At 43.0% G+C, this 12,477-nt stretch overlaps 1 protein-coding gene across 3 annotated transcripts in view; it reads right to left on the reverse strand.

Annotated features, from left to right (window-relative positions):
* The window catches only part of cdh7a (cadherin 7a), a 170,436-nt gene that overhangs the window by 16,020 nt on the left and 141,939 nt on the right, over positions 1 to 12,477 (reverse strand). For all 3 annotated transcript variants that reach the window (XM_043687680.1, XM_043687681.1, XM_043687682.1), the window contains exon 9: positions 9,742 to 9,863. In XM_043687680.1, the coding sequence (XP_043543615.1) occupies positions 9,742 to 9,863 (122 nt within the window). The remainder of the gene's footprint in view (positions 1 to 9,741; positions 9,864 to 12,477) is intronic.

The following is a 12,477-nucleotide window of genomic DNA, read 5'->3' on the forward strand; positions in this document are numbered from 1 at the left end:
GGAGGCCACATCGGGTGCAGAGGATGCAATAGATGTTTATCTTAGCCTGCTGGACACACTTTCCTCATTCCTGAAGAAGGGCTTATGCCCGAAACGTCGATTCTCCTGTTCCCTGGATGCTGCCTGACCTGCTGCGCTTTTCCAGCAACACATTTTCAGCTCTGATCTCCAGCATCTGCAGCCCTCACTTTCTCCTCAAAGATTATTCCTCTGCTATTCAAGTATACAAAAGTAACAGGAACATAGGAACAGGGGGAGGCCATTTAGCCTCCTGAACATGTTTTACTTTTTTTTTACTGTATCGTTTACGAAAGTTTATAACCCTCATCCACCTGGGGTTGGGATAGCAGATACTGGCATAAATTTAAAATCCACTTAAGGGTATTCTTCTAATAGTGGGGTTTTAAAATGTATTATTATTCTTTCATGGGAAGTGGGTGTCACTGGCTAGGCCTGTATTTATTGCCCATCCCTAATTGCTCAAAGTCTAGTTACGAATCAATCATATTGTTGTGCATCTGAAGGCACACGTAGGCGTGACCAGGAAAGGAACTGGCAGATTTCCTTCGTTAAATGACACCAGTAAACTAGATGGGCCTTTATAACAATTATTGAGATGTACAGGATGGAAACAGAATTTTTGGTCCATGCCAACCAAATATTCTAAATTAATCTAGTCCTATCTGCCAGCATTTAGCCCATATCCTTTTAAACCATTCTAATTCATATACCCATCCAGATGCCTTTTAAATGTTGCAATTGTACCAGCCTCCATCCCTTCCTCTAGCAGCTCATTCCATACACATACCACCCTCTGCATGAAAAAGGAGTATGGAGATCCCTAAAGCAAGCAGTTCATTGGTTAAATGGTTCATGATTGTGCTTTTAATTCTAGATTTTTCAATTGAATTTAAATTTCATTATCTGCCACAGTGGGATTTGAACTTTAGCATGGGGATCCAGATTATTAGTCTACTTTTTGTCATTTACATAAATGATTTGGATGCGAGCATAAGAGCTACAGTTAGTAAGTTTGCAGATGACACCAACATTGGAGGTGTAGTGGACAATGAAGAGGGTTACCTCAGATTACAACAGGATCTGGACCAGATGAGCCAGTGGGCTGAGAAGTGGCAGATGGAGTTTAATTCAGATAAATGCGAAGTGCTGCATTTTGGGAAAGCAAATCTCAGCAGGACTTATACACTTAATGGTAAGGTCCTAGGGAGTTTTGCTGAACAAAGAGACCTTGGAGTACATAGCTCCTTGAAAGTGGAGTCACAGGTAGATAGGACAGTGAAGAAGTTGTTTGGTATGTTTTCCTTTATTGGTCAGAGTATTGAGTACAGGAGTTGGGAGGTAACTATTTCTTTATTCTCCCTTAAGATAAAATATTTCTTCACACCCTTCATTGCGCAAGGGATTGAATTAAGAGCAGAGAGGCTCTTGCTGCGATTGTACAACATGCTGGTGAGGTCACACCTGGAGTACTGTGTGCAGTTCTGGTCTCCTAATCTGAGGAAGGATATCCAGCTTTGGGGGGAGGTGCACAGGTTGATTCCAGAGATGAGGGGGTTACCCTTTGAGGAAAGGTTGAGCCGCTGGGACTGTACTCACTAGAATTTATAAAAATGCGAGAATATCTTATAGAAACATATAAAATTATTAAAGGGATAGAGAGAGGCAGGTCAGTTGTTTCCGCTGGTGGGTGAGACTCGGACTAGGGGACATAGCCTCAAGATTAAGAGGAGTAGATTTAGGACAGAGATGAGGAGGAACTGCTTTTCCTAGAGAGTAGTGAACCTATGGAATTGTCTGCCCAAGGAAGCAGTAGAGGCCGCTCCATTAAATATATTCATGACACAGTTGGATGAGCTTTTGCATAGTAGGGGAATTAAGGGTTATGGGGATAATGCAGGTAGGAGGAGCTGAGATGATCGATCAGCCATGATCTTAATGAATGGTGGAGCAGGCTCAATGGGCCAAATGGCCTACACTTACTTCAATTATTCCGAAACTATGAAACATTCACATTTTAAAGATCCCTCAGAATTTTATATGCTTTAATCCAGTTTTCTCTTACTCTTTTAAACCTCAGTAGATACCTAGCCTGTCCAAGCTTTCCTCATAAGACAACCCAACTGGTCCAGCTATTAGTCAAATAAACATTCTGTGAACTTCTTCTAACTCACTTACATCCTAGCTTCAATAAGGGATAGACACTGTGCAGAGTATTCCTGACATGGTTTCACCAGTGCATGGTTTAGCTGAAGTTTAATCTCTCCACCTTTATATTCAATTCCCCCAGCAATAAACAGTAACATACCGTTAGCTTTCCTAATTGGTCACTGTATCTGCATACTAACCTCTTGGTTTGATTTGATTTGATTTGATTTATTTATTGTCACATGTACCTAAGTACAGTAAAAAGCTTTGTTTGTGAGCAGTACAGGCAGATCATATTGAGAAAGGACATAAAGATCAAAGGGTGAAAAAAACTTAGACAAAGGCACACAGATAATGTCACACAGGGTGTGCGCTAGGCAAGATTAATATTAACAAGATCAACATTATTTGAAGTCAGAGAGTCCATTCATCAGTCTAATAACACCAGGGAAGAAGCTGTTCCTGAACCCGCTGGTGTTCAAGCTTCTGTACCTCCTGCCTGACAGAAGAGATTGTAGGAGATCATTATCGGGGTGGGATAGGTCTTTGACAATGTTGGCAGCCTTTCCTCAGCAGCAAGCTGTGTAAATGGAGCCCATGGATGGGAGGCTGGCATCCGTGATGGTCTGGGTTCTGCACATAACCTTCTGTAGTTTCCTATGGTCATGTATTCATGGTCTGGGATATACAGATCCCTCTGTATTTCAGAGCTCTGCAATCTCTCACTTTTGGCATAATATGCTTTTTTATTTTTCCCGCTGAAATAGATTATTTCACATTTTCCTGCTTTGTACTCCATTTGCCAGATTTTTGCCCACTTGTATAATCCTTTGCAGCCTAGTTATTTCCTTTTCACAACTTACATTCCTATTTAACTTTATTTGCAAAATGAATAAAAAAAGACCAACAGATCTACGACCCTGGACTTCTCTGGTCCTTGCTATCTAGATATCAGCTACTTCATTTATGCAGGCATCACAAAGAACTTACAGCACAGTCAGAAGGCTATCCTGCCCAACAGGTGTATGCAGGGTTTCTGCTCGACATGAGCCTTTTCCACTCTTCCCATCTCACCCCGTTAAACTATCCTTCTCTTCATTTCTCCATCGTGCACTTATCTAGTTTCCCCTCACCTCGATCTTTGCTATTTCCTCAACTGTTACATCTGGTTCCAGGGGCTGCATTCTGACTATTCTCTGAGTAAAGGCTTTTCTCCAGAGTTTGACACTGTGACGTTTCGAACATCCACTCTTACTGAGTAAAGACTTCGGTCTCCAATCTTGTCCTGTGCTCAGCAGATTTAAGATTTGCCTGCTGTAAACTCTTTGGATTTATCATGATCCCTCGGCAGTCTGTTGCTAAGCTCTGGCTTCCTGTTTAATTCCGGCACAGTTACAGATCTGTCATTCCTCTCAATTAGATTACTCAGAATTGGTATGGTACTAATTAAAATTTATTCACAGAGGTGGGAGAGAGTAAGGGCGTCCTACTGCTGAATGGTTTCACAAAATGTTATGGCTTGACAAAATGAACCTTTTTACAGACAACTAAACTGACTGATTTGATGCTTCAGCAGATAAGCACTTCGTTTTCCACCTCAAGTCTATTTCAGGCTTTGAACTTGTTAGATAAAAACAATTATTTTGTCTAAGCAGCTGAAAATCTCAGTTATCCCCACTGAGATCAATTAGATTGCTGTAGTTTTGCAAATGGCATGTAGTACTTTTCGACTGCACTTTCAGATGTAGAAAGCATTTTGTGATCTGTGTTGCCATTAATTACGAGCGCGTAATTCCCGAACAAAAACCAAACCACTATGGAACCTTGTTAGTATAAACTCAATTACTGCAAATATCTTTTGCTCTAACAAGCATTTCACTACATCTGTTATTATGATTAGTCAAGGCGGTTAATTGTTAGATGAATGCAACCGTGATGGCAGAGTTGATAAAGCGTGGCACTGGAAAAAGCACAGCAAGTCAGGCAGCATCTGGAGAAGCAAGAGAGTTGTTCTTGTTCAGCATAATCCTTCTCCACTTCAGGACATCCCAGATGTCCTCCTATTGCAAGGGCAGTAACTTTCCCTTTCTTGTGATCAACGGTGCCCTCAATCATGTCTCCTCCATTTCCCACACCTCCGCCTCGAACCCCAAAAAAGATGGCATTCCCCCTGGGTCCACACATTCCACCTCACCAATCAACACTCCTCCACCCTGATGGACACATCTTCTCAACATCAATTGATTTGAGGTTCAACTGATGTGTGCTGAGAAATGAAATAATTCGACATTTGTTTTGACTATTTCGCTAAACCTTTACAATTTGCCTTGGCTACAGTGACAGTACAGTGGGCAATTATCAACATAGGATGGAGAAGAGGTCACTCAGCCTCTCAAGCCTGTTATAGAGGTCATAGAGTTATAGAGCTGTACAACATGGAAACAGACCCTTCTGTCCAATTTGTTCATGCTGACCAGATATCCTAAATTAATCCAGTGCTATTTGTCAGCATTTGGCCTATTTCACTCTAAACCCTTCCATTTTGCCATTTGATAAGGCCAAAGCTTATCTACTGCTATTTCCATAGATACACTTTTGCTCCTTAACCCATAATAATCTTTAGCCTCAAAAAGCTAAAATTAATGCTTGGTCCAGAATCAGTTATCAGCTACTAATTTCGCCTGCTCTCCTTGTGTGGAATTGTTTCCTATTTTCACCCCCTGGAAGGTTTAGCTGTATTTTAATGCCTACTTCTGGACAGCCCATAACATGGAAATATTTTTGCCTGGCTAAGTCTTACAGTTTATTTGGATAAGTGACATTTTCATCGAGTTCTTGGGACGGCTTTTCACCATGAGGTCTAGCAAGATCTCCTACCGTTTCTTACTAAACCCACCTTATTCATGACCCAGTTCACTCCTGCGGCACTCCAGTCATTCAATTCTAGTCACATCTTCCCACAAGCCATTTCTGAAAGAAGACGTCACTGCTGGGATATCCCAAAATTGATGGGTATCTCTAGTGATGGCATCATGTGGTGCACTTGGACAAGCACTGAGCTGCCCCATAGGCTGATGTTCTGGTTCTACGAGCCAGTGAGAACTACAGATGCTGGGAGATTTCAGAGTTGAGAGTGTGGTGCTAGAAAAGCACAGCGGGTCAGGCAGCAGCCGAGGAGCAGGAGAGTCGATGTTTTGGGCAAAAGCCCTTCATCAGGAATGAGGAGTATGCTCTGGTCCTGGCAACCAAGGGCTAATGGTTGGGTAGGGGCCTGGAGGTCCTGGCGGATGGAGGGTGATATAGAAGGAGGACAACCTCCTCTCCCCCAGACTGACACCATGCCAGCTTGGTCTGAAGTTGTCACCTCAGTCAATGCAGCAGACCTAACCATTTGGAGGATAGGCCAGCAATTTGGGATGAAGGTCAATGACCTTCTCACCCAATAGGTGCCACCATCATGTCTCCCACTGCCACCTGGCAGTCCAAAACTAAAGGGCATAAGTTTAAGGTGAGAGGGAAAAGATTTAAAAAGGAACTTTTTCACACAGAAGATGATGTGTGTATGGAATGCGTTGCCAGAGGAAGTGGCAGAGGCTAACATTTAAAAGGCATCTGGATGGGTATATGAATAGGAAGGGTTTAGAGAGATATCAGCCAAATGGGACTGGATTTATTTAGGATATCTGGTCAGCATGGATGGGTTGGATTGAAGGGTCTATTTCCGTGCTGTACAACTCTATGACCACACATTCACTCAATCTCTGTGACTGTCACCACCTCCCACCACAAGCTCTCTGCAACATCATCCCTCAATACTCTCACCCATCCCAACCCCCGTCCCAACACCACTAACCATGCCTATCAACTCCATCAATCAGAACACCTCCCCACTTGCACAAAAAGTTTGAGCTAAGTCATCCAATTTCATCTCCCTTACCACCTGCTTCTCTCTCAGTAACAGGAAGAAAGCAGCACTCAGAGGGGCAGCAAGGGTCGAGTTGTGTGATGGTCTGCTCAGCGTTTCACCCCTCACCCCGTATGTAGAGAGGATCTTGACTCTGGAGAAATCTTTGAGGCAAGAGTAGGACAGTGCTACTGAAGTTAGGCCAAGCGATGGGCCAAATGCCCTCCTTTGGTGTTGAATCATCAATCCGTACAAACAGCAGCATAAAAGCAACGGGGCAGGAAACTCCCAATAAACCTTGGTGATCACTCACACACACACACACACACACACACACACACGTGCTGGGGAATAAGTAAGCACCATCGCTGTTTGGTGTTACTGTGCAGGGAGAAAAGTATTAAGAATATATAAACAGGAGAAAAGAAGAAAGACATTTACACACAGGATACTCAGAATCTTAAAAAACATAACCTTTGTGATTTGTGAGGCACAAAAAATTGAAGGATTTTCATGATATTCCAAGATTCAAACGTAATATACTGCTGACTGTTTTGGGATACAGCCTTCAAAATCTGAATAATACACACTGGCCTCTGGATAATGTATCTGGTGTTCCACAACAGAATGAGAAGCCTCAAAGTGCTTCTTCACAATTAAAGAGTGACACTGTGTGGAACAATGATCATTGTTGTGTTCACAAATGGAGCAGCAAATGTCCCTCAACAACGCTCCACAAGAAATGACCACGTGAGGAGCAGGATATCATTGGCCAAAAAAGTAAAGTTGGACAGAGCATGCTCATTAGCACTGATCTGCTGCTATTGTTCACCATCTTTACAGAAAATAAAACCTGTCTTTTCTCTATTCATTGTAGTTTGTGGAACCTTGCTGTACGAAAAAAAAATCCATTACAAGAATCAATAATAGAACACTGTGGGATGTCCTTCGTTCAGGAAAGGTGCTATATAAATGCAAGTCATTCTTTGCCAATGAAAGGAATACTAAATTGAGCTTCCATCACTTATCTTCATTACCATGCATGGAGTATAGTTGCATAATTGATTTGGTGGGTAGCAGTGCATATGGCGTATAATGGAGCTTTCACAAGAACTAAATTAGAGTGGTCTCTCACCGTCGGTATTTTGGATTATTTGTATTCTAATTGAAATGATGGCAAATAAATGCTCCCTGGATTTTTAAACTGCAACTCCATTCTATCACTTGGCATTTTAATTTTTAATTTGCTGCAAACCTGTACTTTTTCCATTTAAATTGCTATCATGTATCCACAATGCCCTGTGATTTAATCTAATTATAGCTTTTTGTATTCATGTCAAAGTCATAAAGCATCTCAACAGTCATTCAGGAGAAATCATTGAAAGCCGCAGTTTGCCTTTTCCAACAATTTACACATTGATTGCAAGCGATTTGTATGGATTATGGGACAAGCCTTAGCCTAGGTTTGAGAAGATTGTGTGAAATTTGCACTTTAATGGCGAATGCAATACAACCAAGTAACCAGTGCTCCCATTTTCTTGCAGAGCAGGTGCTGGTAATGTTTCTGCTGCTGCCATTTAGTCTTCCATTCGACATACTGCCTGTTTCTCCTTGTTCCATTTGGTTTCTTTATTCAGTCACAGGGTTGTAGACATGGTTGGCCAGGTCAGTGTTATTTTCTATGTAATTCTGGACATGTGGGCATCGCAGGCTCGACCAGCAGTTATTCCCCCATCCCCAGTTGTAGTTGAGAGTGAGTCTGGAGTCACATGTAGATTAGATTACTTACAGTGTGGAAACAGGCCCTTCGGCCCAACAAGTCCACACCGACCCGCCGAAGCGTAACCCACCCATACCCCTACATTTACCCCTTTACCTAACACTATGGGCAATTTAGCATGGCCAATTCACCTGACTTGCACATCTTTGGACTGTGGGAGGAAACCGGAGCCCCCGGAGGAAACCCACGCAGACACGGGGAGAACGTGCAAACTCCACACAGTCAGTCGCCTGAGTCGGGAATTGAACCCGGGTCTCTGGCGCTGCGAGGCAGCAGTGCTAACCACTGTGCCACCGTGCCGCCCATGTAGGCCAGACCAGGTAAGGTTCCTTCCCTAAAGGACATTAGTGAACCAGATGGGTTTCTCCCCCCCCTGACAACGATTTCATGGTCATCATTAGACACTTAATTCCAGATTTTTATTGAGTTAAATTCCACCATCAGCCATGGGATTTGAACTCAGATTTAATACCACGAGGCCATCAACCCTGTTTGATTTCTACCCTTCTTTCTGTTCTACTGTTCTTGCCACTCCCAACTCCCAGATCACCCTTATCCCTGTCTCTGAATTGCTTCATGATTAAATGATTAAATCTCTGAACTGCTTCTGGACATGGGGAAAGGAGATTGATCTGCCAGGGCTCCCTGCTTGGACCAGATTAACAGCCCCAATTAGAGAACTCATATTCTACGAGGTCCCACCTGGCTGACCTTGTTACAAACACTACAGGCTTGAGCTGACAGTTTTGTGCACTAGGACTTAGGGTTAGGTGACCAATACTGGCCTTGTTGATGAGCCCAGACCCCATCAAAGAATAAATGAAAAGTAACACCAAGACTGAGCTATTGTAATCATAGAGTCACAGAGATGTACAGCACGGAAACAGACGCTTTGGTCCAACCTGTCCATGCCGACCAGATATCCCAATCTAATCTAGTCCCACCTGCCAGCACCCGGCCCATATCCCTCCAAACCCTTCCTATTCATGTACCCATCCAGATGCCTTTTAAATGTTGTAATTGTACCAGCCTCCACCACTTCCTCTAGCAGCGCATTCCACACAAATACACAGACCACCCTCTGCATGTAAAAGTTGCCCCTTAGGTCTCTTTCCCCTCTCATCCTAAATCTACACCCTCTAGTTCTGGACTCCCTCACCCCAAGGAAAAGACCTTGTCTATTTACCCTATCCATGCCCCTCACGATTTTATAAACCTCTATAAGGTCCACCCTTCATCCTCCGGCGCTCCAGGGAAAACAGCCCCAGCCTATTCAGCCTCTCCCTATAGCTCAAGCCCTCCAACCCTGGCAACATCCTTGTAAATCTTTTCTGAACCCTTTCAAGTTTCACAACATCGTTCCAATAGGAAGGAGACCAGAATTGCACGCAATATTCCAACAGTGGCCTAACCAATGTCCTGCACAGCTGCAACATGACCTCCCAGCTCCTGTAGTTAATACTCTGACCAATAAAAGAAAGCATACCAAACGCCTTCCTCACTATCCTGTCTACCTGTGCTAGTAAACCATTGGGCTGTTCTTTCTGGTGATGGCTGAACCTGAAGGTCACTTGGCCTCAGGGAAGAGGAGAGGTAGAGAAGGAGGTGCCTTCATGGTAACCTCAGCTGGCATGGGAAATGAATCCACTCAGTTGGCATTCCAAACCAGCTATCCAGCGAACCGACCCCTCCATACACACAAGCAACTCCTCTCTCACCAAAATGTTACATACTCAAATCCTGGAGTGGGAATTGAACCAGCATTTATTGATTCAAAGGTGAGAGTGCATTGATAAGTGAGTAGAGTTAACATCAAACTGAATGAAACATGGAAACACATTACCCGAACAGACTGAATGTTATATCAATGTAATTTGGGGCAGTTCCTTACCTTACCATGATTGGAATTCTCACATACAAATGTTTCATAGTCCATTGGGAATTCTGGAGCATTATCATTGATATCCACCAAGCTAATGAGAACAAAACCTCTTCCAATCTGAGCGGGATTCTCTGTACAAAGTATAATACGCAGTCAAGACAAGATTAATGTATGTCATTACATTATGTTCTTGAGATTTCTTTTCATAACACTCATTTCTAATCATGCCAATAGAAACGGAATTTTAAAAAAGCTGAGCCAACAGAAGAATACATCAGAGTGAGTCATTCGAAAAGTGATAGCACAAGCCCAGTATAATTTTAATGGCTTCCCAGGATTGCAGTAATCATAAGCATGAACATACAAACTAACACCTGAGTCACACATCCTTTGTGGCCACTTTAAACAAATCATGTACTTCAGAAACGTACTTTGCTGTCCTCCCAAATACTGTGGCCTTGAGTTTCTGTATGTTTTCCAGTGTCGAGATTTCACTGCAAAAGGCAGCATTGATTGAAATAGCAAGAATTGTAAGAGCTAAGTCATAAGTGAGTTACATAGAGCATAGAACACTACAGCGCAGAACAGGTCCTTCGGCCCTCAATGTTGTGTCGACCTGTGAACTATTCTCAGCTCGTCCCTCTACACTATCCCATCATCATTCATGTGCTTATCCAAGGATTGTTTCAATCTCCCTAATGTGGCTGAATTGACCACATTGGCAGGTGGGGCATTCCACGCCCTTACCACTCTCTGTAAAGAACCTGCCTCTGCTGAGAAATATTAAAGGGATGATCACCTTATTGGGATTGTATTATAGACCCCCTAATAGTGAGCGGGAAATTGAGAAACAAACTTGTAAGGAGATCTCAGCTATCTATAAGAATAATAGGTGATTACGGTAGGGGGATTTTAACTTTCCAAACATAGACTAGGACTGCCATAGTGTTGAGGGTTTAGATGGGGAGGAATTTGTTAAGTGTGTACAAGAAAATTTTCTGATTCAGTATGTGAATGTACTTACCTTAGAAGGTGCAAAACTTGTGATGGAAAAGAATAGACCAGATATAAAAGTTGAAGTTCTGAATTGGAGAAAGGCCAATTTTGATAGTATTAGGCAAGAACTTTCAAAAGCTGATTGGGGGCAGATGTGCGCAGGTAAAGGGACGGCTGGAAAATGGGAAGCCTTCAGAAATGAGATAACAAGAGTCCAGAGAAAGTATATTCCTATCAGGGTGAAAGGGAAGGCTGGTAGGTATAGGGAATGCTGGATGACTAAAGAAATTGAGGGTTTGGTTAAGAAGTAGAAAAAAGCATATGTCAGGTGCAGATAGGATAGATCGAGTGAATCCTTAGAAGAGTATAAAGAAAGTAAGAGTATATTTAAGAGGGATATCAGGAGGGCAAAACGGGGACATGATTTAGCTTTGGAAAATAGAATTAAGGAGAATCCAAAAGGTTTTTACAAATACAACAAGGACAAAAGGATAACTAGGGAGAGAATAGGGCCCCTCAAAGATCAGCAAGGCAGCCTTTGTGTGGAGCTGCAGAAAATGGGGAGATGCTAAACGAGTATTTTGCATCAGTATTTACTGTGGAAAAGGATATGGAAGATATAGACTGTAGGGAAATAGATGGTGACATCTTACAAAATGTCCATATTACAGAGGAGGAAGTGCTGGATGTCTTGAAACACATAAAGGTGGATAAATCCCCAGGACCTGATTAGCTGTAACTTAGAACTCTGTGGGAAGCTAGGGAAGTGATTGCTGGGCCTCTTGCTGAGATATTTGTATCATCAATAGTCACAGGTGAGGTGCCGGAAGACTGGAGGTTGGCAAATGTGTTGCCACTGTTTAAGAAGGGTGATAAGGACAAGCCAGGGAACTATAGACCAGTGAGCCTGATGTCAATGGTGGGCAAATTGTTGAAGGGAATCCTGAGGGACAGGATGTACATGTATTTGGAAAGGCAAGGACTGATTAGGGATAGTCAACATAGCTTTCTGCGTGGGAACTCATGTCTCACAAGCTTGATTGAGTTTTTTGAAGAGGATTGATGAAGGCAGAGCGGTAGATGTGATCTATAGGGATTTCAGTAAGGCGTTCAACAAGGTTAACCGCGGAAGAATGGTTAGCAAGGTTAGATCTCACAGAATACAGGGAGAACTAGCCATTTGGGTACAAAACTGGCTCAAAGGTAGAAGACAGAGGATGGTGGTGGAGGGTTGTTTTTCAGACTGGAGGCCTGTGACCAGTGGAGTGCCACAACGATCAGTGCTGGGTCCTCTATTTTTTGTCATTTACATAAATGATTTGGCTGCAAGCATAAGAGGTACAGTCAGTAAATTTGCAGATGACAACAAAATTGGAGGTGTAGTGGACAGCGAAGAAGGTTACTTCAGTTTGCAACAGAATCTTGACCAGATGGGCCAATGGGCTGAGAAGTGGCAAATGGAGTTTAATTCAGATAAATGTGAGGTGCTGCATTTTGGGTATTGAGTCAGAAGTTGGGAGGTCATGTTGCAGCTGTACAGGACATCCGCAAAGACCGTTCCCTCCGTGACTACCTGGTCAGGTCCACACCCCCCCTACAACCCACCCTCCCATCCTGGCACTTTCCCCTGCCACCGCAGGAACTGTAAAACCTGCACCCACACCTCCTCCCTCACCTCTATCCAAGGCCCTAAAGGAGCCTTCCACATCCATCAAAGTTTTACTTGCACATCCACTAATATCATTTATT

This window comes from Chiloscyllium plagiosum, chromosome 4, assembly GCF_004010195.1.
Source record: "Chiloscyllium plagiosum isolate BGI_BamShark_2017 chromosome 4, ASM401019v2, whole genome shotgun sequence".
Taxonomy (NCBI): domain Eukaryota; kingdom Metazoa; phylum Chordata; class Chondrichthyes; order Orectolobiformes; family Hemiscylliidae; genus Chiloscyllium; species Chiloscyllium plagiosum.